General features: G+C 41.8%; 1 protein-coding gene across 2 annotated transcripts in view; it reads left to right on the top strand.

The window, feature by feature from the left end:
- The window catches only part of vegfc (vascular endothelial growth factor c), a 207,785-nt gene extending 180,650 nt beyond the window's left edge, over positions 1-27,135 (top strand). For both annotated transcript variants that reach the window (XM_073048043.1, XM_073048044.1), the window contains exons 5-7: positions 4,445-4,557; positions 19,749-20,082; positions 26,572-27,135. In XM_073048043.1, the coding sequence (XP_072904144.1) occupies positions 4,445-4,557; positions 19,749-20,082; positions 26,572-26,692 (568 nt within the window). In that variant the 3' untranslated portion in view covers positions 26,693-27,135. The remainder of the gene's footprint in view (positions 1-4,444; positions 4,558-19,748; positions 20,083-26,571) is intronic.
- The last annotated feature ends 332 nt before the right edge of the window (positions 27,136-27,467 follow it).

The following is a 27,467-nucleotide window of genomic DNA, read 5'->3' as shown; positions in this document are numbered from 1 at the left end:
CTTGCCTAGGCAGAATCATATTTGAACATAGACTAGATGGGCCAAAGGGCCTGGTTCCATGCTGCAGTGCTTCATGACTCTATGACTCTCTTTTAAAGAGGTGTTTATTGCCATATGCATAAGAATCTGAATATACACGTGAAATGAATATCTTACAGCACTCACAGGAAAAGGTATACTTAAACGTAAACTATTGACAATTTTGCAAGAAAGAAAACAATTAGAAGAAAAAAGGTCAATTTTAGTTCAAATTGATAAAAGTGATCATTGTATAGCTAAACTGTAGAGATTCACGTTTTGCCAGTTGGTTTAAGAACCAATTGGGAGAAGAAAAATAGCTGTACTTGAACATAGTGGTATGGGACACCAGGCTTCTTCTGTGCCTCCTGTTCAAAGTACAAAGTAAATTTATTATCCATGTACTACCCTGAGATTAATTTTCTTGTGGGCATTCTTGGTAAATACAGAGAAATACGATACAATCAATGAAAAGACACACAATAAACACGAACGACCAATATGCAAAAGACAAAAAAAATGTGCAAATACAAAAGAGCGAAAAAAGTAACAACAATAATTATAAATAAATAAGCAATAAATATCAAATGGTAGCGTCCAAAGCTTGTCAATAGGATTTGGAATCAGTTCATTGTTGGGATGAGTGAAGTTATCCCCTCTGGTTTAAGAGCCTGATGGTTGAGGGGTAATAACTGTACCTGAACCTGACGGTGTCGCACTTGAGGCTCCTGTATTTCCTTCCTGATGGCAGCAGCAAGAAGAGATCATGGCTTTAATGGTGGGGTCCTTGATGATAGATGCTGCTTTTCTGCAGTAGCTCCTCATGTGCTTTACTTGTGATGGCCTGGACCGTATCCACTACTTTTTGATGCTTTCCCATTCAGGATCATTGGTGTTGCTATACAAGGCCATGATACAATGAGTCAGTATACCCTCCGCCGTGCATCTACAGAAGTTTATCAAAGTTTTTGATGACATACCAAATCTACGCAAACATCTAAGAAAGTAGAGGCACTGCCCTTCCTTTACGTGCTGGACACAGGGCAGCTCCTCTGGATGAGGAATTTAAATTTGCTGACCCTCTCCACCTCTGATCTCCTGATGAGGACTGGCTCATGGTCTTCCTGTTGTACTCATTAATCAGCTCCTTTCCAATAGTAGCTGCGAGAAGATGGCAAGGCCGCAATGGTGAATGTTACTTACTTGAGGCTGTCCTCCTGTAGATACAATGGACGATGGTCGAGAATGTGCCCATGATGTATTGAGCTGATTAGAGGCCATAAAATATCAGCTATGATCAAATTGTACTCCTTCCCTTTGTTCAGCTTCTTCTTCTGGCTTCTTCCCCCTTCCTTTCCAGTTCTGATGAAGGATCTCAGCCTGAAATATCTACTCTTTATTTCTTTCCATGGGTGCTGCCTGACCTACTGTGTTCCTCCAGTATTTTGTGTGTGTTACTTCGAGTGAAAGGTTTTTGCCCAGCCAATCCTTCTCCCTCTTCCACTCTCTTCTTAAGCAGACCCTCAGAATAAAGAATGGGTTGCTCCCATGTAGTATGTGTTCTAGGGTGGCTATGAGACCAACATAAGAACTACTGTGCCTTTGGTACTGGTCTCTGGACCAAAGGAAACAGAATGGGATGCCTGGTAGTGTAGCAGTTAGCGTAACACTGTTGTGGGGCCAAGACTTTGATTCAACTCCTGCCAATGTCTGTAAGGAGTTTGTACATTCTCCCTGTGACTGTGTGGCCTTCCTCCAAGTGCTCCAGTATCTTCCCACAGACCAAAGACATACGGGTTGGTAGGTTAATTGGTCATTCTAAATTGTCCTGTGAATAGGCTAGTGTTAAATAGGTGGCTTGCCAGTTTGAAGGGTCTGTTCCATGCTGTATCTCTAAATAATTAAATAAATACAGTGCTCTGCAAAAGTCTTAGGGAAATATATATATATAGATAGGGTGCCTAAGAATTCTTTACATTACTATAGTAATTTTATGTATTGCATTGTATTGCTCCTGCAAAAAAAACAAATTCAAATATTCAAGGTATAGTTATTTTCTGAGTATATATGCAGTAAGCAGCTCTGATAGTCATCTTCCCACAGACAGCCATGAACCAAAGAAACACCATCAAACTTATTCAAAGAAAACATCAAACACCCAACGCACAAAAAAAGAACAAATCACGCAAACAGCAAAACCACAAGCAAATAGCGCACAGAATATTAAACATGAAACCGGAGAGTCCTTGAAACAGTCTAGAAATATTCAGTTTAGTTCAGAATAGTTCAATTTAGTGTTGCATTGTTTTGTTGACTGCAGGCCGCAGAGCCAGTCGCCTCAATCAAAATCACACAAACAAGCAATTTTCAAAAAGAGTAACCAGAAATCAGAAACACATATGACATGAACTATAGAGTCCCCTAAAGACAATTCTAATTGAGAAACTGTGCCAATCAATTCTTGCTCAAGAGCCTAGACTCTGGAAGTAGTGAGCTAGAGGGACAGGGAGACCAAGTCAAATGCAGGCAGACGGCGTATACACCCGCTTGCCTTCCGTTCCCGTCCTCATTGATTTCAATCCTGCTCGGCACTTTCATCAGCGCGTTGGTTGAGAATTGGAGCCAATCATAGGTTTCCGCTCCACCATGAGGCCACACACTACGTTTCCCAACCTTGCCTCATCATGCCGAACTCCCTCAGACGGCAAAAGCTCCAGCTTGCTCAGTCAGTCCAAAAACACATTATCAAAGTGTAAATTACTAGCTCCAACCGTACATAGATTAGTTGTAGAAGTATATTTAAAAGAAGAAGAAGCAGAAAAAGTAGTTTCATGAACCATCGGCAGGACGTCATGAATAGTCGTTACCTATCATATCTGGTGTCATCTTGCCACCTATGACATATGTGAGTGATGATAAACCTGATTCTGATCTGGGTCTCAATTGTGGACTGAGAGTGGGAAGGGGGCAGGGAGAGGGGAATCATAATTGGGACGAGGAGAAGGGAGAGGGGAGAGAGTGGGAAGCACCAGAGAGACATTCTGTAATGAACAATAAACCAATTGTTTGGAATCAAATGACTTTGCCCGGTGTCTCAAGGCTGGGTGTGTGTGCATCCATGCCAATCCCTGCCCCTGGCACTCTTCTCTGCCACCTATCCCACACACTTCCCACGGCGCTCCACTTTTTCTAAGACTAAAATTTTTGCAGAGTACTATGAATCCCTACAATGTACCCCTCAAGGTCTTTCTGAATTTTATACTCCTTGAAGATTCAATAGACAATTCCTATATATAACTACGTTTGTTAACTAAGTTTATAATTGTGCTCTGTCCTCAATCTGCTACGTTCTTGTTGTTGCTGTAACATTGCGATTAGATTTGAACACAATGTGCTGGCCATACTTTGACATATCTCTTGCATCACATTCAGTAAAAAGCACCTCAAGGCCGTCCTTGTAATGTAAGGTGCTGATAGAAGTCATTCAAATACAATTATAACTGACTTCCAATAAAATTCAGTAAAACTTTCCTGGCAACCTTGTGGATTACGTAGAACACTTTAAAAACAACTTGTATTTGTTAAAAAACACCTGATAGCTCTTCCAGCTCTTTGGGGCTGGGAACTGGTAAAGATTTTGAATGCTGGTGTGTGGATTTATACAGCAGCAGAAAACTACTTGCTTAATTGGAAACCGATAAAGAACCCAAGGAGAATAACTTTCTAAAATAAACAAGGTTCCAAAGCAGAATCCTTAATTTCTGGATGATGCAGTCTCCTAGATTTTATTTTCACTATCTTTGAAGGAATAAATAGGTCTGGGGGGAAATGGGGCCCGAGACTCACAGTCACTTGCTTCTCACAGTTGTGAGAGGGACCAGGGTAGGGAGTGGGTTCACACTGTCACTGGGAGTGAGGGGTCAGATTGTCACTGAGAATGAGGTCAGGCTGTCACTGGGAGTGAGGTCAGCCTGTCACTGGAAATGAGGGGTCTCACTGTCACTGGGAGTGAGGGGTCACACTGTCAGTGGGAATGAGGGGTCAGACTGTCACTGGGGATGAGGGTTCAGATTGTCACTGGGAGAGCACTGAGTTGAGATGACGTTAATCGAATTGATTTCAGCTGTCATGTTGAAGGTTCTGAAACAAATATCTGTGCACAGTAAAGAGTGGAATTAAATTCAATTTAATTGATACACTGTATTAGATGTTTGTGCGTCATATATTCTGTGAGCATGGAGATGAATTTACTCTGCCTTTTCCTGTTTCCTACAACCAGTGGATTAAAACACTCAGCGACCTGGAACAGCTCCGTTCTGTTTTGGCTTGTTGCTCATGAATTTCAAGCATATTGAACCAAATTGTCACGATATCAACTGTAACTGCTGCCTGATTTGAACAAAAACATTTTTTGTTTCCTTCACAGTTGTTTGATGCCAAACAAAACTTGTCCCAAGAACCACATCTGGAATAGTTTTATATGCAGATGTGTGATGCAGTACGATCTCAGCAGGTTACTGCCTTCAAAAGGTGAATCAGGTTAGTGAGTTTATTTATTAATGGACTCAGGTCCACCTGTATTACTCAGCACGGTAAGAACTCACCAGGACAACTCTGTGCTTCTGTTCGTAATCGAGTGTATCACTTTCATAAGAAATTGAATTAATATGCAGCATTTTATTAACCGCCTGAGCACAAAATCACAACAGACTGATTGAGGTCTATTTTTCAAGTGCCTGGGTGTAGTTTCATACCCTCCAAGATATTTGCTCAATGTGACCTTTATCTATCCTTTTCAATGGAGCCTTTATATCTATGGTATACTCTTGACATTAAGATGTTTGTATCTTGGTGGCTATCTGATACTTAATCTTCCGTAACTTTGTCACTGAAGTGTCTATAATATACAACAGACAACGTAGCCCCCATCTTGTTGGTGAGCATCCCTGAACAGCACTTGGGTCTGTAATTGTCCACCATCTTTGCCCATTCATGGCTCAGACCTCAGCAGCTGCCTGGCTGATTTACTTCTTTTACCTCAGCTAGCTATTTTAATTGCCTTCTTGACTTTATTCCTTCCCCTCTTGCCTTTAGACCATAAAACCCAAAGACACAGGAGCATAATTCGTCCATTCGGCCCATCCAGTTTGCTCTGCCATTCCATCATGGCTGATTTATAATCCCTCTCAACTCCATTCTCCTGCCTTCACCCTATAATCATTAATGTCCTTATTAATCAAGAACCTATCAACCCAATGACTTCGCCTCCACAGCCACTCTATCTAGGCCTTTCAATATTTAAAAGGTATCAGTGAGATTTCACTTCCCCCCCCCCCCCCCACCACCTCATTTTCATTTTGTCAGCAAATATAGGCCCAAAGCCATCAAATGCTCCTATTACAGCATTCTATTTTATTTGTCCTCTTCGTGGTCCTCTGAACTCAATCAAGGGCATTTATCCCTATGATGTCACTTGTTCATCATGATGTTTCTTATTCACTCAGTTGGCACTTCATTAGGTACACCTGTACACCTGCTTGTTTATGCAAATATCTAATCAGCCAATCATGTAGCATCACCTCAATGTAGAAAAAGGATGCAGATGTGGTCAAGAGGTTCAGTAGAGCTCAGACCACCAAACATCAGAATGGGGAAGAAGTGTGATCTAAGGGGCTTTGATCGTGGAATCAAAAGAAGGTGTCAGACAGGGTGGTTTGAGTATCTCAGAAACTGCTGATTTCCTGGGATATCCACGCACAACCGTCTTTTGAGTTTACAGAGAATAGTGTGGAAAACATAACTCATACAGTGAGTGGCAGTTCAGTGGGTGAAAATGCCTTGTTACTGAGTGAGGTCAGAGGAGAACGGCCAGACAGGTGCAAGCTGACAGGAAGCCAACAGTAACCAAGTAACCACACGTTACAACAGTGGTGTGCAGAAGAGCATCTCTGAATGCACAGCAGGTTGAACCTTGAAGTGATGGGCTAAAGCTGCAGAAGACCACGGACATAGAATCAGAGGCCATGCAGGTACCTAAATACAGTGGCTTCGGAGTGTACAACTCCCTGATGCATTCTTAGTGTTCTTTGTGCTGTTCAACATTTCTCATCATTGATCTCTGCATCAGCAGTTAAACCAACCCCCCTCACTGCCCCTCAGTTATTTAACACCAGTTCTTCCTCAGCCTCTTCATCTTTCAGATCATTGTCTCTCTGATAGCTACTACAACTTGTGCTCATTTCTGTTTATTTCGCATCAATGTTCACTTTCACTCCGAGAGACGATTTGAGATCAGTGCCAAACTCAGTTGTTCATTGCTCCCAAATTCAATGATATTTGTTCTTACTGGCTCTAGAATTAGTTATCAAGTCAGGTCACTACTTGATAACTAGAAGACAGCACTATGGGGAAAATTATCTGCCCACTTCATTAGGCCCAAAAGTAACACTTTTGCTTTACTTCTGCTTTACAAAAGAGCTAATTATTCAATGTAACACCTATCAGTCCTTTTATATGCATCTTTTATTTCTATGGCACTCTCGTAGACATTAAGATGTCTTTGAGACATAATAGGTGTCATGATCTATTTTTCCTAGATATTTACGATATACTGGGAGGCCTTGTGGGAGCAAGGTGGTGATACATCTCTATCAAAGGAGGTCTCAGACACTCCTTCCCTCTAGCCTGCATGTCACCCTTGGGCAAGGTGTAGCCCAATCACAGATCAGGGTCCCTTGCAGCCATGGGAGCAGATGGTGGATGAGGAGCTGGTGCATATCTCAAGGTGACCACTGACACCAGGAAGACAATCTCTGAAGAGTATTGATAATGGCTGGGGCCACCTGCCTTCTTGTGAAGACTCTGGCCACAACAAGGAAATGGCAAACCACTTCTGTAGAAAAGTTTGCCAAGAACAATCAAGGTCATGGAAAGACCATGATCGCCCAAGCCATAATGACACGACACGTAACAAATGAACTGGGTGACCATTTGGCCCATCATATCCATGCCAGCCAAACCTGCAGCTACTTCAGTTCTACTTGCTTCCCATATGGCATGATGATATTCCAATGCACTTGACTTCGTTCTCTTCCTTGGCGGAGCTTAAGTATTTCAGAAAGAAGTTAGGAAGTGCTATTATATAAAAGGTTGATCTGAATATTTTGGAAAGTTAGACTGAGTTCACTTCAATGTTCAATCTTGCCTCAGTTTCTTTCTATGACTTTTCACTAATCTGGAGCATGCTAGGGCCAACAGTAATGCAGTAGCTCCTGCACCTGTTATATGGTCCTCCCACAGCCAGTGTTTGTATCTGCCTCTCTGCTTCTGGCTTTCAGAAGCAACATCTTAGTGACAGAGCAAAGATAGAATTTCAAGATGGCTACTGGACCCTAAGGAAATGCCACAGCTGTAGAAATCAAGCTGGTCTCCATTACTAACCACTTTAGCAGTTCTACAAATGAGTGGGAAGTTGGGAAGTGGTGCATACCTTGTTTTAACGGATAGCATCTGAGTTCAGCAGTGAACCCCACCAACGTCTCCCAAACTCAAAAAAAGAAGATGATAATAATTGAAACACAGATCCATTCAAGCTTAAGCCCTGCTCTCAGCCACCATTGGATAAGATTATTGATGCACAGATGGTTTGATCCTTCTTATGTGCAGTGACTATTCCCATGGCTTGGGGATTTCAGCTGTAAACTTCAGATTGGAGAAGCTGGAGCTATTTTCCTTGGAACAAAGAGGGTTGAGAGGAGAACTGTATGTGTTTATAGCTGGATTAGAGTGGATAGAAAGAGAGAAGCTGTTCCAATGCAGATTTTATTTGAAAACTAATAGAATCAAATGGAACGAGATCAGGCTCTTCTGGATTGAGTTTCTGCCCACATTTACACTGAACCTTAACCCAAGAGATTCTGCAGATGCTGGAAATCCAGAGTAAGACAAACAAAATGCTGGAAGAACTCTGCAGCTCAGGCAGTATCTCAGCCCGAAATGTCAACTCCTTATTCCTTTGCCTAGATGCTGCCTGACCTGCTGAAGTCATTTAGCATTTTGTGCGTTTGACACTAAATGCATTTTCTCTCCCTAAATTCCCATTAACTTCCTCAGATTCCACACATCAGCTGTACACTGGAGGCCTAAAGCTCTACAAACCCACATGACTTTGTGGTATGGGATGGGAGGCAACTGGAACACCCAGAGGAGGCACACGCAGTCATAGGGAGAATGTCGAGACACTGGAGTTGAGACACAGCAGCTTTACCAGCTGGCACATATGAGGAAAACATTTTTTTTTACATGGGGAGTTGTTATCATCCAGAAATTACTGGCTATAAACTTACTTACTAACTTGGGCCCATAATTCCCAGTGGAGCCATAAGCCATCAATGAGCTCCAGTCTCCATCATCCCTCTGAAGTTGATTATGTGGTTGGAGTTCATCAATGCTTCCACAATCCAATGCATCCAATGTACAGCCGGTTGGCCGATACAGCTTCACCAGAACCCTGCTGACTGGCCTTACCCATTTTTACCTTGCACGACAGGGGACACAGGGTTGGAATTTGAGAGGCTTTGCCTATAAAAGGTGGTGGAAGCAGAGCCAAAGAAGGCCTGAAGGGAAATAACTGAGAGCACTGCAGTAGAAAAAAGATAGAATGGGACTAAATGAGCTGTCCTAATAGGAACAGAATAGAGCAGAAGGAACAGGGCTATGCCCTCGCAGTATGATGCACAGTGACTCTGTCAACGGTCAAGCAATTTAGAGGATTGGACTAAGGCAGAAAAAGTTTCCCAACATAGGCAGCCAGGGGTGTTCAATGTTTATCAAGTGTCTGTGGGATTCAATACCACAGACTGCCATGGAGGCCAAGTTATTGGGTATATTTAAAGTGGCAGTTGATAGGCTTTTGATTGGTAAGGGCATCAAAGGTTATGGGGAGAAGGCAGGAGAATGGGGTTGAGAGGTATAATAGATCAGCCGTGATGGAATGGTGAAACTGTCTCAATGGGTCAAATGGTCCAATTCTGCTCCTATGCCTTATGGCCTTATGTCAACTTCACAAATGGCCACATCTGGTTCACTGATGCTTTCTGGTGTAGGAAATCTTTGATCGTTACCCAGTCCAGTCTTCTTCATATGATTCCCATTTCATTATTCTTCGCTCTGTTGAATGGGCAATAATGCTGGAAAAGACTGTGATCTGTAACCAGCTGAGTCACAAGTGACAGCCTGAGTTCAGGGCTTACCACGGTTGGGCGACACAGTGCTGCAGCAATTACGGTTGGTTCTCACACTTCTGATAACCCCTGTTCAATCCTGACTTCCCCTGCTGTCTGTGTGGTGTTTGCATGAGTTCCTGTGGTTTTCTCCCACATCCCAAGAATGTAGTGCTCAGTGTGCTAATAGGTCACAGCACAGTAGGCTCCCCAGGGTGAGGACGTCTTAAAAAAATGCGACATCCATCATTAAGAACCCTTGTCAATCAGGACGTGCACTCTTCTTATCGCTACCACCAAAAAGGAGGTGTAGGAGCCTGAAGACATACACTCAATAATTTAGGAATAGCTTCTTCCCCTCCATCATCAGGTTTTGTGAATGGACAATGAGCCCATGTACACTAGCCCACTATTTTGCCCTTTTTTTACTGCTTATTTAACTTAATTATATATAAAATTTTACATTTAGTTTTTTTTATTATGCATTGCACAGTACTGCTGCTGCAAAACAAACAAATTTCAAGACTTATGCTAATGATGTTAAGCCTAATTCTGATTCTGATTCACTTAAGTTGCCCTTTGTGAAGGAGTTACAAGATCAGGATGGAGCTGAGAGAACACTGGGGGAACGGCACTGATGAAATTGCATCAACCTGTTGGGCTGAATGGCTTCCTTAACTGACATAATAATATGAAGGCTGTGTTTCTCAATGCAGATCCTGTCTTTTAATCTTAAGCAGCAAGAAAAGAGAAATGGTTAAGAAGGCATACATGCTTGCCTTCATTAGTCAAAACAATAAGTACGAAAGTCAGGGAGTTATGTGGCAGCATTTTAGAATCAGAATCAGAATTAGGTTTATTATCACCGGCATGTGACGTGAAATTTGTTAACTTAACAGCAACAGCAGTTCAATGCAATACATAATCTAGCAAAGAGAAAAAAAATAAAACATAATAATAAATAAACAAGTAAATCAATTACTTTTACTGAAGAGATTTTTAACAATGTGCAAAATCTCCAGTTAGGCCGCATCTGGAGTATTGCACATGGTTCTGGTTGCCCCATTGTAGAGAGGATGTCAAGGCATCAGAGAGGGTGTAGAAGAGGTTTGCCACACTATTGCCTGGATTAGAGCATGCCATCATTAAACCTTGGAATAACTTGGGTTGTTTTCTCTGGAGAGGCAGAAGTGGAATTAGAATGGGTGCCCCTGGGAGATCCTGCTTGTTCTACATTGTTCTTGCTATATCTATACTCGGTTCGCCAGAACGAGCAGGATCTCCCAGTGGCCACCTATTTTAATTCCACTTCCCATTCCCATACTGATATGTCCATCCAAGGCCTCAGCCACTGTCGTGATAAGGTCACACTTCGGTTGGAGGAACAACACCTTATATTCCGTTTGGGTAGCATCCAACCTGATGGCATGAACATTGATTTCTCAAGCTTCCAGTAATTCCCCCCCACCTCGCTTCGCCATTTTCCATCCCCTTTTCCCTCTCTCATGTTAACTCCTTGCTCACCCATTGCCTCCCTCTGGTTCTCCTCTCCACCACCCCCACCCTCCCCTTTTTTCTTTCTTCCATGGCCTTCTGTCTCTTTCACCAATCAACTTCCTAGCTCTTTGCTTCATCCCTCCCCCTCCAAGTTTCACCTATCGCCTGGTGTTTCTCCCTTCCCTGCTCCCACCTTTCAAATCTACTCCTCAGCTTTTTCTCTCCAGTCCTGCCGAAGGGTTTCAGCCTAAAATGTTGACTGTGCTTTTTTCCATAGATCAGGCCAGGCAGCATCTATGGAAAAAAGCACAGTCAACATTTTGTGTGTGTTGCTCATCCATTTAGGTGTTCTCACAGCCAATGATCTCACTATAAGGACCCTTTATCTAGTTAGGTCATGGTCTCATTATTTATTGCTTTTTATTTATATTTGCTTTTCCACAGTTTGTTGTACTCTGCATTCTGGTTGATCTTTCATTGATCCTGTTACAGATACTATTCTATAGATTTGCTGAGTATGCCCACAGGAAAATGAATCTCAGGGTTATATTTGGTGACATATACAGTATATACTTTGATTATAAAAACTTTGAACTTCACTGTTCCCGATGAGGCGGGTCCTTGATGGATGTTGTCTTTTCGAGGCATTGCCTTTTGAAAATATACTCAATGGTGGGGAGGATTGTGCTCAGGATGGAGCTGGAAGGAATTAATGTAAGTGAGCGCTGGGTGGTTGGCAGGGAACTGGGGTGGGGGGACGCAGGGGACAAAAGAGGCTTTCTCTGTGTTGTGTGACCAAACAGCATATAATACACTGGGAGCAGATGAGTCTTTGAATGCTCCTTAAGCAGCCGTTAAGCAGTAAGTTATGACTACCCGTCCCTAGTTGAGTTAAAGAACAGAAAGCACAGCCAGTAATGATTGGTAGCCAGATCCTAAGCAATCAGTTACATAACCGATTACATCTGTTATTATATGTGTAGTCTATGTTCATGCTCAGTAGACCCATAAACTGTTGTTATTTGGCACAGCTTTTCTCAGTAGGAGAAGCAAAGTCACAGAGCAGCAGAAGGGAGCGAAGGTCTAGTAAATAACTGGCCTCAGATATGGATGAATAACAGCTTGTGTTCATGTAGTGGCTTTGACTAACCAATCCAAACTCACCATTTGCCCTCTACGAAACTCCCTTTTCCATTGGCCCCTCCCCATTTATCTCCCTCCTGTTACTTATCCTTGCAAGCAGAACCAGTGCTACACCTGCCCCTATACCTCCTCCCTCACTACCATTCAGAGCCCTCAACAGTCCTTCCACGTGAGGCGACACTTCACCTCGAAGTCTGCTGGGGTCATTTACCGTGTTCGCTGCTCCTGGTGTGGCCTCCTGTATATCGGTAAGACTTGATGTAAATTGGGAGACCACTTCGCCGAGCATCTACAATCTGTCTGCCAGAACAAGTAAGATCTCCCAGTGGCCACCCATTTTAATTCCACTTCCCATTCCCATTCCATTATTTCCATCCATGGCCTCCTCCACTGTTGTGATTAGGCCACACTTAGGTTGGAGGGACAACACCTTATATTCCGTCTGGGTAGCCTCCAACCTGATGGCATGAACATCGATTTCTCAAACTTACAATAATGCCCTGCCACTTCCCCTCCCCTTTACCATCTCACTTTATCTCCTTGCCCACCCATCGTCTCCCTCTGGGGCTCTTCCCCCATTTTTCTTTCTTCCATGGCCTTCTGTCTCTTTCACCAATCAGTTTCCCAGCTCTTTATTTCATACCTCCCCACCAGGTTTCAACTATCACCTGGTGGTTTCTCTCCCCTCCCTTCATCTTTTAAATCTGCTCCTCAGCATTTTTTCTCCAGTCCTGTCAAAGGATTTTGGCCCAAAATGTCGACGGTACATTTTTCCATAGATGCTGCCTGGCCTGCTGAGCTCCTCCAGCATCTTGTGTGTGTTGCTCGAATTTCCAGCATCTGCAGATTTTCTCTTATTTATATTGCCAAACAAAAGTGGGGTGATACCGGGGCAATTGACCACATGGTTAATTGTAAGGAGCATCTGAAAAGATGAAAGGGTGGTGATAAAAGGTAATCCCAGAGTCATTGGAAAGCATGTCAGCCAAAGGCAGAGTGATTATATTTTGTTTGATCAAGAAGCTCAAAAATGAGTGGAGTGTGAAAACCGGAGAACTTTGTAAGGCTAGAGAAGATTGGAGAGATGGGGAGGCATAAGATTATGAAGGTCATTATTTTAAGACTTCTTATCTCTGATTTTTAACTTTTTGACTTCTTAGCATCTGAAACTGAACAAGAGGGTTTGCAACTTTGCTAAGATGTGATTCGGGCATTGAAGGTGAAGTTGGTGATTGCTGTGTCACTAAGATCCCTCACTTCCATCACTGTAAAGTTATCGAACTTCTTGTTTCTGATCTTATTCTACTAACACTTTGATTAGTCTGGTTGCCCTGCTGTGGGAAGGATGAGGAAGCTATGGAGAGGATGTCGAAGATGCTTCTCAGATGCTGTCTGGATTAGAGGACATGTAAGATAAGGAGAGGTTGGACATATTAAGATTGTTGTCTCTAGAATGGCTGAGACTACAGGAGACCGGATAGAAGTTTATAAGATTATGAGAAGCGTGGATAGACAAGCAGTATCTTTTCCCCAGGGTTTAAATGTCTAATATTAGAGAGCATGCGGTATAAGGCAAGTATTTTACACAGACAATGATGGGTGCTTGGAGAGCTCTGCCAGGAATGGTGGTGAGGCAAATACAATCGAGGCATTTAGGAGGAAGGGTTTAAAATGGTTCCACCTAACCCGATGCAAGGTTGGATCGCTCCAAACACTGATTTGGCGGGATTGAGAATGGCTTCGGGAAAGGAAGAACAAGCGAAAAGAGACAACTACGTACAAGTAGGGAGTGATTTTTTCTTAACAACATATTCATTGATTTGTGAGGATAAAATCAGGCCTGTGAGCTGTTATGTAGCTAAACCATTTTTACCAGTATGAATCAAATTGTTTCATCTTATGATTAACAGATGCTGTTATCTTCTCCATTTTGTAAATGCCCATTGTAATTTCCATCCATGCATTTAAGGTTGGGCTCTCCTGTGATAACATTTCCCAGTAAGAGACTTTTTACCAGCCACCAGTGGTATATTCGTTAAATATTTATCTCTTTTCAACCATTCTTGAGGTATTTTTTTTCTCTGTTTTCTCTATAAGTGTATACCTCAGCTAAATATTATGTGGAGATTTGTAGCATATATGACTATATGATATATATGTACAATATCTGAAATACATCTTATGGAAATGTTTGTTTGATGATGAACTTCAATAAAAAATAAATTACAAAAAAAAAGAGAATGGCTTGGGGTGGGACGGCCCAGGCTTATTGGGCTTTGACGATTTAAACGCTGGCACAGATAGACTGGAAGCCTGAGTGTTGGGTACGGAGGCGAGGGTTAGGCTGATTTCACTCACTCTCTTGCGAATGTTCATTATTCCTTTGTGCCACTGAGGCTGTGAACTGATACAGCTGCTGTGCGTTTTTGCCCAGCCGGTGTGATGAACTGGGTCTGAGGCTGCTCCAGGAACAGATCTGGACTCAGTCTGGTTCGGGATGTTGTTGGCTTCCTCCTATTGTTTGGACAATGTGGGTTATTCAAGTTTCTTGCTTTATGGCTACCAATAAGCAGAAAAATTTCAAAGTGTATAATTTATGCATTCTTTAATAATAAGTGTTCTTCAAATCTTTGAAGCTGTTATTAAACATTGCATTCCCTCAGGTGAAGGTAAACCAGCCATGTTGTTGGGGTGCAAGTTCCAGGATTTAGTCCTTGAGTTAATGTTTCAGTTTACTGGGCAATAAATGTTGAGATTAAAAATATCAGCCTGAGATCCTTTACCACCTCTTGAAGGAACAGGTTTAGAAACTGTTATCAGCGCTCCTTAGATGCTGCCTGAATTGCTATGCTCCTCCAACATGCTGTATGTGTTACTTCAGACAGAGAAATGCACTGGCAGTTATGTGTTGGAGTATTTTTGTGCTGATGGCTTCTAATTAAGATTTGAAGCCACAGTGTTCTGAGTGACAGGTATTCTGTTAAGTGAACCACACTGACAAGAAAAGCTTTTGGTTTCTGTATGTTTACTGCCCATCGATTGACTATCGAATTTCTTCAGAGTAGCGGTTCAAGGAGACAGCCTGAAGTGAAAGGGGAGACAGAAGACAATTAATTTAGTGTTGTAGAAGCAGAAATATAAGATGGGGATAGCCCTGCATTCATCCAGGGAGCTTTTCTTTTTTATCCAACCACATGAGGAAGCTAAAAGATCTGGTTCTTGTGAACTGGAATTCCTCCAATACAACCTTATGTGGCCCTACAGTTCAGTGTTCTGTAAAAAGGGTAAATTAACAGATGTTTGGCTTATTGAGGGATTTACACAAATCTTATTCATTAGACTGCAGCTGCACCCCTACTACATCTAGGAATCTTCAACAGTCAGCCCTGTGTCCAGCTTCGGAAGCGGGGTAACTCCTACTTCTTCGACATCCTTATGGAAAAGTAAAAGAAGCTTCTGAGTCTTCCGTGTATAAAAATCCAAATATTTACATTTCTAGAGCTCTCTGCACAGCTTGAGATGTTCCAAAGAATATATAGTCACTGTGATCTTATTGAAACCTAATGCCTTTTGTAGTGTAATAGCCTAAAAGTCACACAACAAATGCCTCAGAAATGAATCACAGTTTCTTCTTTTTCATTAGGTCCACATTGTCTTACTTCCTAGTTAACAGCACCTCACAAGATGATCTGCAGCAGTTAAAGACCATAAGAACATAAGACACAGGAGCAGAATTAGCCATTCAGCCCATTAAGTCTGTTCTGCCATTTTACCATGAATTCTATAGACTCACTGCCCATTAGCTAAAGAAATTCCTCCTCATCTTTGTTCTATGTATTATGGGGCTGTACCCTCAGGTCCTAGACTCCCCCACTATGGGAAGCACCTTCTCCACATTCACTCCATCTAGGCATTTCAATATTCAATGAGATTCCCCCCCCCCTCCCCACCTCATTTTTCTAAACTCTTACAGGCCCAGAGCCATCAAACACTCCTCATACATTAGCCCTGGGTCATTGCCGGAAACCTCCTCTGGACTTTCTCCAATGTCAGCACAGCCTTTCTTAGATAAGTGGCCCAACGCAGCTCACAATACTCCAAGTGTGGTCTGACCAGTGCTCTATAAAGCCTCAGCATTACATCCTTCAAGAGGGTAGTTCTCCACCACCTTCTTAGGGGCAATTAGGGAGGGGTAGAAAATATTGGACTCACCGTCAGCACACATTGTTTGAATGGATTATAAAATGCGGAGTTGCGCAGGAAGATCTAAAAGCTATTAATGAGCTAAAGGCCAGGTAATCTAATAGGAGACATTGATTGAGAAGTAAATGTCTGTTTGGGAGGGCTTGAACTGGGAAAGCTATTTAATTTGAGACCGTATGGAATTAGAAAATCCAGGTTAACGTTATATCTATGACAGCAATGGAAATAATCCTTCTGTCCCTATTGTTGATGCACTCTTGAAATAATTGAGAAGTTATTTTTCCTGTTATGTTTTGTTAAGGTAAATGTTTCTGTCCATGTTCCTGAATCTAGTATAATCAGCCAGGCACATGGCAGGAAAACCAAACTCCCAGAAAGATACTCATAAAAAAGCTACACACAAAAAGTGAAGAAGGAACTCTCAGGTCAGGCAGCATCAATGGAAAGGAATAAAGAATTGATGTTTCGGGACAAGACCCATTGTCAGGACTGGAAAGAAAGGGGAGAGAAAGCCAGCTTCCTTCTAATTTCTGACTTCTTACTCTGGATTTCGAGCATCTGCAGAATCTCTTGTATTCATAGTAGAGCATCGTGTTTTTTATTTACATGTATATGTTGCTCAAAGGATTTTTGCCTGAATTATCTTGAACTGGATGGATTTACTCTGCCATGCAAGACGGCAGTTGAGTCAACAATAGTCCAATGATTCAACAGTCAAATATTGGCAAGAGGAAGTGAAAAAATTAAGTTTCCTTCCACGATGGGCACAAGTGAAGCAAATAAGTTTTTAAAACCACAAACTAATATTTTCTATAATTACCAAGGTTAAATGTTTAATTAACTGAATTTAAGTTGCCATAATGGGATTTGAACTCCCAAGTCCAGATAATAATCCTATCACATTTTAATCCTTTATCATTTTAATGCTCGGTAATTATGGATTTGTGAGTCCAATGTCATCGATAGTGTAGATACTTTAAAAAAAAAGTTCTGAAGGAGAGCATTAATGATCACATGGAAAGACAGCAATTAATAGGGAAGGCAGGGACAACACTCCTAATAGAAGTTTATGGAACTATAGGAGATGGAGGCAGAGTAGATAGAACCCTTGTCTCAGAGTAGCAATGGAGTGTACTACAGGACATGCATTTTAACATGGGTGGAGGGAATGGCAAAAAGAGAGGTGTGGAGCAGGTCTTTTACAGAGAGATTGATGGGCTGCTTTGGTAATAGTGGAAGCAGACACAATAGTGTAATTTAAGAGGCTGTTCATAGACCCAAGAATTAGCAGGAAATGAGGAATTTGGATCATGTACAAACATTAGGAATTTAGTTAAATCAGCATTGTGTTTGCTACAGACATTGTGAGCCAAACAGTCTGTTTAGAGAACTCTGCAGTTCATGTTATATGTGCTTCTGATTTCTGGTCATTCCTTTTTTTAATTGTTATTTTGCTAAATATTGATCAGGACAGACTGGCTGTGCAGTCTGCAGTTAACAGCATTAAAATTAACTGAGCAAAACTATTCCTAGACTGTTTCAAGGCCTCTGCGGCTTGATGTTTAATATTCTGTGCGCTATTCACTTGTATTTTGCCATTTGCATGATTAGTTCTTTTTTTGCGCATTGGGTGTTTGATGTTTTCTTTGACTGGGTTCCTTAGTGTTTCGTGGCTATCTGTGCAAAGACAAATCTGAGGGTTGAATACTACATATGTACTTTGATTAAAAAATGTACTTTGTAATTTTAAATCGTATGCTATAATATTCAGTGTGGCCAGTTTAATTGTGTGCTTTGAGTAGGTAACAAAGGGTAGTAGATTTGATTTACATGGCCTGTAACAAGGTTCCATGGAGGAAATTGACTCAAAAGTTAAGGGCCAATTGGATCATGTCTAGTTAGCAAACTGGATCCAGAATTGGGTTGGAGATAGGAGACAGAGGGTGATGACAGAAGGCTGATTTTGCAATTGGATGCCTGTTTTTCATAATGATTCACAAAGATCTAGGCTGGTTCTATTATTTTTCCTAATACATGTGATTAATTTGGATGAGGGAGGCAAGATCAGTAGGCTCAGGGATGACATGAAGATTGAGAGAATTGTTGCTAAAGTGGAAGTCAGACTGAGGTTGCAGAGTTTGTGGTATGTCATGAAACAGACTGAAAAATAGCAGATGGAGGCTAATCAAGACAAAAGTGAAGTGATACATTTTGAAAGCTCTAATGAGGAACACCAGGACTATTGAGGAACACAGACTCATTGGAGTAAATGGCCATAGATCTTTGAAGGTGGCAACATATGTAGACAAGATGGTAAGATGGTTAAGAAGGCATATGGGATACAGGCCTTCATTGGTTGGAACATTGAATAACCATATAACAATTATATAACAATTACAGCACAGAAACAGGCCATCTCAGCCCTTCTAGTCCGTGCCGAACGCTCACTCTCACCTAGTCCCACAGACCTGCACTCAGCCCATAACCCTCCATTCCTTTCCTGTCCACATACCTATCCAATTTTTTTTAAATGACAATATCGAACCTGCCTCTACCACTTCTACTGGAAGCTCGTTCCACACAGCTACCACTCTCCGAGTAAAGAAATTTCCCCTTGTGTTTTCCCTAAACTTTTGCTCCCTAACTCTCAACTCATGTCCTCTTGTTTGAATCTCCCCTACTCTCAGTGGAAAAAGCCTATCCACGTCAACTCTATCTATCCCTCTCATAATTTTAAATACCTCTATCAAGTCCCCCCTCAACCTTCTACGCTCCAAAGAATAAAGACCTAACTTATTCAACCTTTCTCTGTAACTTAGGTGCTGAAACCCAGGTAACATTCTAGTAAATCTCCTCTGTACTCTCTCCATTTTGTTGACATCTTTCCTATAATTCGGTGACCAGAACTGTACATAATACTCTAAATTCGGCCTTACCAATGCCTTGTACAATTTTAACAAATTGAACAAATAAGGAGGCTACAATCCAATTGTATAGACCCTTGGTCATATCTGAGCTGGAGTACAGCACAGAGTTCAGGTTACCAGGATGTTGTGTGGTTGTGAGCCTGCGAGTTCTGGGGAGAGACCGGAGAAGTCAGATCTGTTCTCCCTGGAGTTTAGGAAGTTAAGAGCAGACGTAGTAGAGGTTGCAGGGTAGATGTAGGAAGCCTTTCCCCATGTGTGGTAAATAAGACTTGAGGGCATTTAGGATAAGGAGAAAGAAATTTAGAAAGGATATAAGTGGGGGGGGGGGGGGGTCTTCATCACCCTGGAATGCACTACTGAGAGGAAGGTGGATCTCTGACAACATTTTGAAATATTAGATAGGCACTTGAATCACTTAAGCATAGAGGGCTATGGAATAAATGTAGGGTAATGAGATTAGTACAGAAAGGAAGTTAACACCGGCTGGTGTAGATTTTCCGCCAAACTGCCTGTTTCCATGGTGTCTGATTCTATGTTCCAAGGTTCTGTCACCATTAATACTCTTACCTAGTTAGCGTAGCTGTAACCTGGTCATCCTTCCATTACTCAATGCTAAAATGATAAGGTATTCTATCCCATTTTCTTGTATTTTTGATTATGAAGTGTGCTATGGAGTCAAATTATATTCTATTCTCGCTCTCTTAGAAAATGCATCTTAATGATATTTCTTTGTTTGCAGAAGATTACCTTGGCTTCCAGAGTGTCTGTGGGCCCAACAAAGAGTTGGATGAGGATACTTGTCAATGTGTGTGCAAAGGAGGCCTACGACACACCAGCTGTGGACAGCACCGGGAGCTGGATAAAGACACCTGTCAGTGCGTGTGCAGAAACGGACTCTATCCTGCTATATGTGGTCCCCACAGGCAGTTTGATGCAGATTCCTGCGAGTGCGTCTGTAAGAAGACCTGCCCGAAGCATCAGCCCTTAAACCCAGTGAAGTGTGTCTGCGAGTGTACGGAGTCTCCAAACAAGTGCTTTTTGAAAGGAAAGAGGTTTCATCGTAACACCTGCAGGTCAGCCTTTTGCCAGTCTGTCTCCTTATCTGGGGTGGTCCGAGTTCAAATTGCAGTTCTAATTGTGATGTCTTGGCCATGTGGCAGCGCACTGATTGACTGGTTGTCCGATGATGACGGCTAGATCGGGGCAGTTCCTCTGACTTGAACTGCCTGAAGAAATCTGTGCAGCAGCAGAGTCTCTGAAATGGGAAAGCCTTTGCACTGGGGCAGTTCCACAGTCTCAGCCTTGGAAGTCTGGGTCCAGAGGTGTGAGGGGCCTTCCTTGGTTACAGTGGATGACCATGCCTTCCATGGGGGGGTGGGGGAAGTACTACACAAATGCTTAATTGGTCCTTCTCACCCCGGTCATTTTCCTTTCTCCCTTCTATCAGGCAGAAGTTACAAAAACCTGAGATCACGTAAAACCAGGCTCACGGTCAGCTTCTATCTCTATCATATAAGCCTCTGATATGATAAACTCATTAGCAATTCTAATGCAAAGACCTTTTGTTTCTCTGTGGCAGTATTTGTTCTCAGCTACTTGGTTATGGTTCTCTCTTCTTCTGAGTCCATTACTCTGATATCATCAGTGTATCCCGGCTTGGAGCTTCAATATCTCTAAAAGGTGTAATCAGAATCTATTAATGTCGTGCTTAATCTCAGCCGCCTCAAGGTAGTATCCTTTATTCACCAGGACATCTAGCCAGCCCATTTTTGAATGTTTCATCGTAAATGTGATAATGTCACATTTTTGTTTCTCAATACTGAACACTATACACTCAGTGGCCACTTTATTTGATACAATGAATGCCAATAGTGATAGAATCATAGAAAGGTACAGCAAAGAAACAGGCCCTTTTGTCCATCTAGTCTGTGCTGAACAGTTTAGCTGCCTAGTCCCATTGACCTGCAGCCAGGTACATAGCCGTCCATACCCTTACTATCCATGTATCTATCGAAACCTCTCAAACATTGAAATTGTTTAAGTATGAAATCAGCCAATTATGTGGCAGCAACTCAGTGCATGAAAGCATCCAGACATGAAGAGGTTCAGTTGTTGTTCAGACCAGACATCAGAATGGGGAAGAAACGTGATGTAAGTGGAATGATTGGTGATGCCAGACGCCGTGGTTTTCTGATCCCCTGGGATTTTCAGCACAACAGTCTACAGTTTACAGATTATGGTACAAAAATCAGAACACATCCAGCGAGCAGCAGTCCTTGTAGACAAAAATGCCTTGTTGACAAGAGAGGTCAGGGGAGAATGGCCAGGCTGGTTCAAGCTGACAGGAAGGTGACAGTAACTCAAATTAAGCATAGCAGGTACCCAATAAAATAGCCACTGAGTGTACTGTATACTTATATACATACATAGCTTGGGTTACCTTGTATTTTCTGTGATCGTTTTCCAAATCACGTGTCGAATGACTTCCCGCTAAGACAATGTGACTTCTGTTTCTGATAGAGTAGTTTTGTTTGCACCTTATGATTACTTTTTTATGAATTTTGAAGCACTTTAAAGATTAGTTCTTCCTTATGTCAATGGTTGCTATATAAACCTCTACCCACGATGTTGTGCCAACCTTTTAATCTACTTAATGATCAACCTAGCCCTTCCATGTGACAGTAATAAACTAATTCCAACTATCAATAAGTGCAACATTTACAGTATCCTCTTTGCAAGAAGGCAGACACCAAGTATCCATCATTCTCCCTTTATGGCTATAGTTCCACTGGAAGAGATTTCTGATCTCCACTTGGCCATAACTTAGCATTTTTAACTGAACATTGAAGATTTAGTTTCTTTACTAATCCATTATACTCTCACTACATTTTATTCATTTTTATGTTCTTGTCCACACTATGTCTACAGTCTCTTAAGTCTGATGTTAACTATAAGCTTCCCTTAAACATTCCATTCCAATATTTAATCTTCTTGGGAGCTTTGAATGAGGAGGCCCCTACCTAAAATATTTATTGAGAACTTACTGAGGCTAATCTGCGGCTTATAGGTTCTATTTGAACTCCATACCTTTATTAATACAACTAAGAACTCCATGAGCCTTTATGATATTCTTCTTAACTTTTCATGTCACCTTCAAAAATTTGTGTATATGTACACCTCAGTGTTTCTGGTTCTCCTCAATGTCTCTATTAACCTTTGTTTATAAAATTGCACAGTTCTTTGTTGACAAAGATCTTGCTATTTTGTTGTATTAACTGTGTCCTATCTCAAGGTTATCATTCTCCTTAAATGTAATATTAAATGCAACTTCAATTAAATCAAATTAGAAGTCATTAAGGTACCCCAAAAAGAGAAATGGCCTTAACATTAATTTGTGAGTAATTTGCACAAATTTTTCGTAATTTCCTTATGACATAGGAGATTGCTTAGACACATTTCTTTGTGCACTATTCCTAACAACTTCCCTCATATTCGACTGGTCACCTGCACACTAGGGGAAATTTACAGTTGCCAGCTAACTAGCCTATTGGCATGTCTTTTGGAAATGGGAATCATGAAGAGAATATTTCCACCAAGACGAGGGCAGAATTAGGTCACTGGAGTGGAGAGCAACAGTTCTACCAACGGTGCCACGGGAAGCACGAGGCAGTATTTCCACTAGCCGTATCTCAATGCCATCCAACATCACCATCCAGTCCAACAAACATTCATTTGCAGTTTGCCTTCTCTTTGCACATTGACTGTCAGTCTATGCTTGTGTGTAGTTTTTTTAATTGATTCTATTGTTGTACTCTGAGTGCCTGCAAGAAGATGATTCTCCAAGTAGTCCATTTACTTTGAACTTTTCTCATCACTCTCTGCTTCTTCTCTTCTTCAATTCTCTGTTTCAACCCATGAGTCACAATTTTGCAAGCAAGTATTGTGAGGGGCTGACATCTACAGCATTACTTACATTGACTCAAACTAACAATTCATCAAAGTATTCAGTCAAGTTTGTGAGATTATACATAAATCTGTTCACATTTCTGGACAGGAATGCCACATTTGCAAGTGTTTCTTGTACCCTAATGCCTTCACCATTGTTTTGGGAGATTTTAGCCTGGCCAGTCTGAAAAAATCACTAAGCAATTACCATCAACAGATCACTTGCAATACCAGAGGAAACACACTGGACCATAGCTGCACCACCATCAAGAATGCCTACCGTGCTATTCCACAGCCTCACTTCTCGAAGCTGATCACCTGGCTGTACTTCTACTCCCAGAGTATAGGCAGACACTGAAGACTGCAGCACCAGCAGTGAGGACCAAGAAGGTATGGACAAGGGAAGCACAGGAGTGACTACAGACGCTTCACTACCAGATGAACTCAACGCCTTCTATGCACGCTTTGAAAGGGAGAACACAACTACAGCTGTGAAGATCCCTGCTGCACCTGATGACCCTGTGATCTCCATCTCAGAGGCTGATGCCAGACTATCTTTAAAGAGAGTAAACCATCGCAAGGTGGAAGGTCCCGATGAGTACCTGGTAAAGCTCTGAAAAACTGTGCCAATCAACTAACGGGAGTATTCAAGAACATTTTTAACCTCTCACTGCTACGGGCAGAATTTCCCACTTGCTTCAAAAAGGCAACAATTATACCAGTGCCTAAGAGGAATAATGTGATCTGCCTTAATGACTATCGCCCGGTAGCACTCACGTCTATAGTGATGAAATGCTTTGAGAGGTTGATTATGACTAGACTGAACTCCTGTCTCAGCAAGGACATGGACCCATTGCAATTTGCCTTTCGCCAGAATGGGTCAACGGCAGATGTAATCTCAATGGAGAGCCACACGGCTTTAGACCACCTGGGCAACACAAATACCTACATCAGGATGCTGTTCATCAACAACAGCTCAACATTTAATACAGTCTTCCCACAATCCTGATTGAGAAGTTGCAGAACCTGGGCCTCTGTATCTCCCTCTGCCATTGGATCCTCGACATCCTAACCGCAAGGTCACAATCTGTGCAGATCGGTGATAACATATCCTGCTCACTGACAATCAACACTAGCGCACCTCAGGGGTATGTGCTTAGCCAACTGCTCTACTCTCTATATACACATAACTATGTGGCTAGGGATAGCTCAAATACCATCTATAAATTTGCTGACGATACAACCATTGTTGGTAGAATCTCAGGTGGTAACGAGAAGGTGTACAGGAGTGAGATATGCCAACTAGTGGAGTGGTGCATCACTGTTTGGCATGGAGGGGCTACTGCACAGGACCGAAAGAAGCTGCAGAAGCTTATAAATCTAGTCAGCTCCATCTTGGTACCAGTCTATAAGGCACTCAGGACATCTTTAGGGAGCAGTGTCTCAGAAGGGCAGCGTCCATTACTAAGGACCTCCAGCAAATAGGACATGCCCTTTTCTCACTGTTACCATCAGGCAGGAGGTACAGAAGCCTGAAGGCACACACTCAGCGATTCATGAACAGCTTCTTCCCCTCTGCCATCCGACTCCTAAATGGACATTGAATCTTTGGACACTACCTCACTTTTTAAAAAAATATACAGTATTTCTGTTTTTGCACATTTTTTAAATCTATTCAATATACGTAATTGATTTACTTGTTTATTTATTATGTTTTTATGTATTATTATTTTTTCTCTCTCTGCTAGATTATGTATTGCATTGAACTGCTGCTGCTAAGTTAACAAATTTCACGTCACATGCTGGTGATCATAAACCTGATTCTGATTCTCCTTACTCTCCAGCCATAGAACCGTAGAACATTACAGCACAGAAACAGGCCCTTTGGCCCTTCTTGGCTGTGCCGAACCATTTTTCTGCCTAGTCCCACTGACCTGCACCTGGGCCATATCCCTCCAAACCCTCTCATCCATATACCTGTCCAAGTTTTTCTTAAATGTCAAAAGTGAGCCCGCATTCACCGCTTCATCTGGCAGCTCATTCCACACTCCCACCATTCTCTGCGTGAAGAAGCCCCCCCAATATTCCCTTTAAACTTTTCCCCCTTCACCCTTAACCCATGACCTCTGGTTTTTTTCCTCCCCTGGCCTCAGTGGAAAAAGTCTGCTTGCATTCGCTCTATCTATACCCATCATAATTTTATACACCTCTATCAAATCTCCCCTCATTCTCCTACGCTCCAGGGAATAAAGTCCTAACCTATTCAACCTTTCTCTGTAACTCAGTTTCTCAAGTCCCGGCAACATCCTTGTAAGCCTTCTCTGCACTCTTTCAACCTTATAACCTGTTTCAACCTTAACCCTTTACCATTCCTACACAAATGGCTTCACCTATCAGCTTTTAGCTATCCTCTGTCCCCTTCCCTAACCTTTTTATCCTGGCATCTTCTTCCTTCCTTTCCAGTCCTGAATATGGATCTTGGTCCAAAACATTGACTGTTTATTCATTTCCATTGATGCTGCCTGTTCTGCTGAGTTCCTCCAGCATTTTTGTGTGCATTGCTTTAGATTTCTAGCATCTGTAGACTTTTCAGTGTTTTGGGTAGAACCCGTCCTTGAACCTGGTGGTGCATACTTTCAAGTATTTGTTTCTACTGCCTAATGGAAGGAGGGAGGAAAGAGAATAATGTGGGTGGAAAGGGCCTTTGATTATGCTTTCTTAGGAGGGCAGAAACTGAATAGTATAAAAGTCAAGAATGTAAACTTTTATGTTATAAATATGTTTTCTTGAGTGAGTTTTTCTCGCTAATTTGAACATGTTGTGTATGTTGGGCCCAGAAGAACACTGACTCATTCAGCTGTATGCATGTATGGTCGCATAGTGATTAAACTTGATTTAATTTGATCTGATTTTGATTTGACATAAGAAGCAGGGACAGGCCAACTTTAGGTCATTTTCCTCATTATTCCTTAGGTGTCATATTTTGTATGGCGATGCTACTTTGAAATAACTTGAGCTTTACAAGTTACTCAAACTTTACAACTCCTCCCTCGGAGTGTCAGACACTCTGAGCCAATAGGCTGGTCCTGGACTTATTTTCACCTGGCATACTTATTATTATTTAATTATTTCTGGTTTTATTTTGCTATATTTCTACTCTATTCTTGGTTGGTGCAACTGTAACAAAACCTAATTTCCCTCGGGATCAATAAAGTATGTCTGTCTGTCTGTCTTTCTTGCTACGTAACAAATGCTATAAACAATCTAATTTATAGTTGGTCTACACACGAGTTCAAGGTACTTACACACTCGGCAATAAACTGATGTTATGTCCCTCATGAATGAATTACTATCTACCTAGTTTGGGGGTGAAGTTGCATGATTTATCAATCATTGTTACACACACAAAATGCTGAAGGAACCCAGCGGGCCAGAGAGCATGCAGTTGACATATCAGCCCTAAAATGTTGACTGCACTCTTTTCCATAGATGCTGTCTGGCCTGCTGAGTTCCTCCAGCATTTTGTGTGTATTGCTCGGAGTTCCGGCATCTGCAGATTTTCTCTTTTTTGTTTGGATCGCTTAAAACAATAACCATGTGCCATTTACATCCCACAGTTGCTACAGGCCGCCATGCCGGGTCCGAAGAAGGGGCTGTAAACAGGGACTTTACTTCAGTGAGGAGATTTGTAACTGTGTCCCCACATACTGGAGAAGGCTGTACAGTGACCATTATTGACGGCCATGGTCACTTGGCGACCAAGGAGACACTTGTTAAGACTTTCACGTGGATGCTACTACCGAAAGGAAGAACACTGTATAGAAGAAACACATAGTATTTGCATCTCTGACTCAGCAGTGCACCAGAGTCACAGGAGGGCCCAACGCTACCCCGACGCCGCATGTTCTGGCAGAAGCGCAAACATAAAATGTAGAAACTCTGCTGGAGTCTATGAAAAGAACTCAACCAGGCTTCGTATGACATGTTGATGGCCAAAAGGTCTAGATCTTTCCAAGCTAATTTTTTTTTTTAAAGATAATGAATCTATATCTAATTTATTGCCACAAAAATATTGTGCAACATTCCTGTTCGTAGCAGTTAACAACTGTAAGAGCTCACTGTGATCTGTATTTTTATATCATGTAAAATATCTTTAAAATAAAAGGCAAAAGTGTATTATATGTCATGAATCCATCTTAGAAATTGGCCAGGCATCTCAGTGAAAATCCTGTAAAAGGGATTCAAAGACAACAGGAAAGTATTCAGATTCAAGAAATAACTGGTCATTACATAATGTGTAACACTTGGCATTTTGACAATGTTCACCTGAGCAGTGGACCTCACCTGATGTTGTCATATGAGCAAAAACTCATCAGGTCAGGCAGCATCTGTGGACAAGTAGAAAATTTAAACATTTCAAATTCATTGACATTTTACATATTGTACCCCATAGATAGTTTGCTGTAGAATTACGTATAGCAGTCTGATGTAATTTTCAAGTTCTGAGCCCATT

The sequence above is a fragment of the Hemitrygon akajei genome, chromosome 6 (assembly GCF_048418815.1).
Source record: "Hemitrygon akajei chromosome 6, sHemAka1.3, whole genome shotgun sequence".
NCBI classification, from domain to species: domain Eukaryota; kingdom Metazoa; phylum Chordata; class Chondrichthyes; order Myliobatiformes; family Dasyatidae; genus Hemitrygon; species Hemitrygon akajei.
The sequence above is the reverse complement of the archived record's forward strand: the minus strand, read 5'-3'. Positions and strand labels throughout refer to the sequence as shown.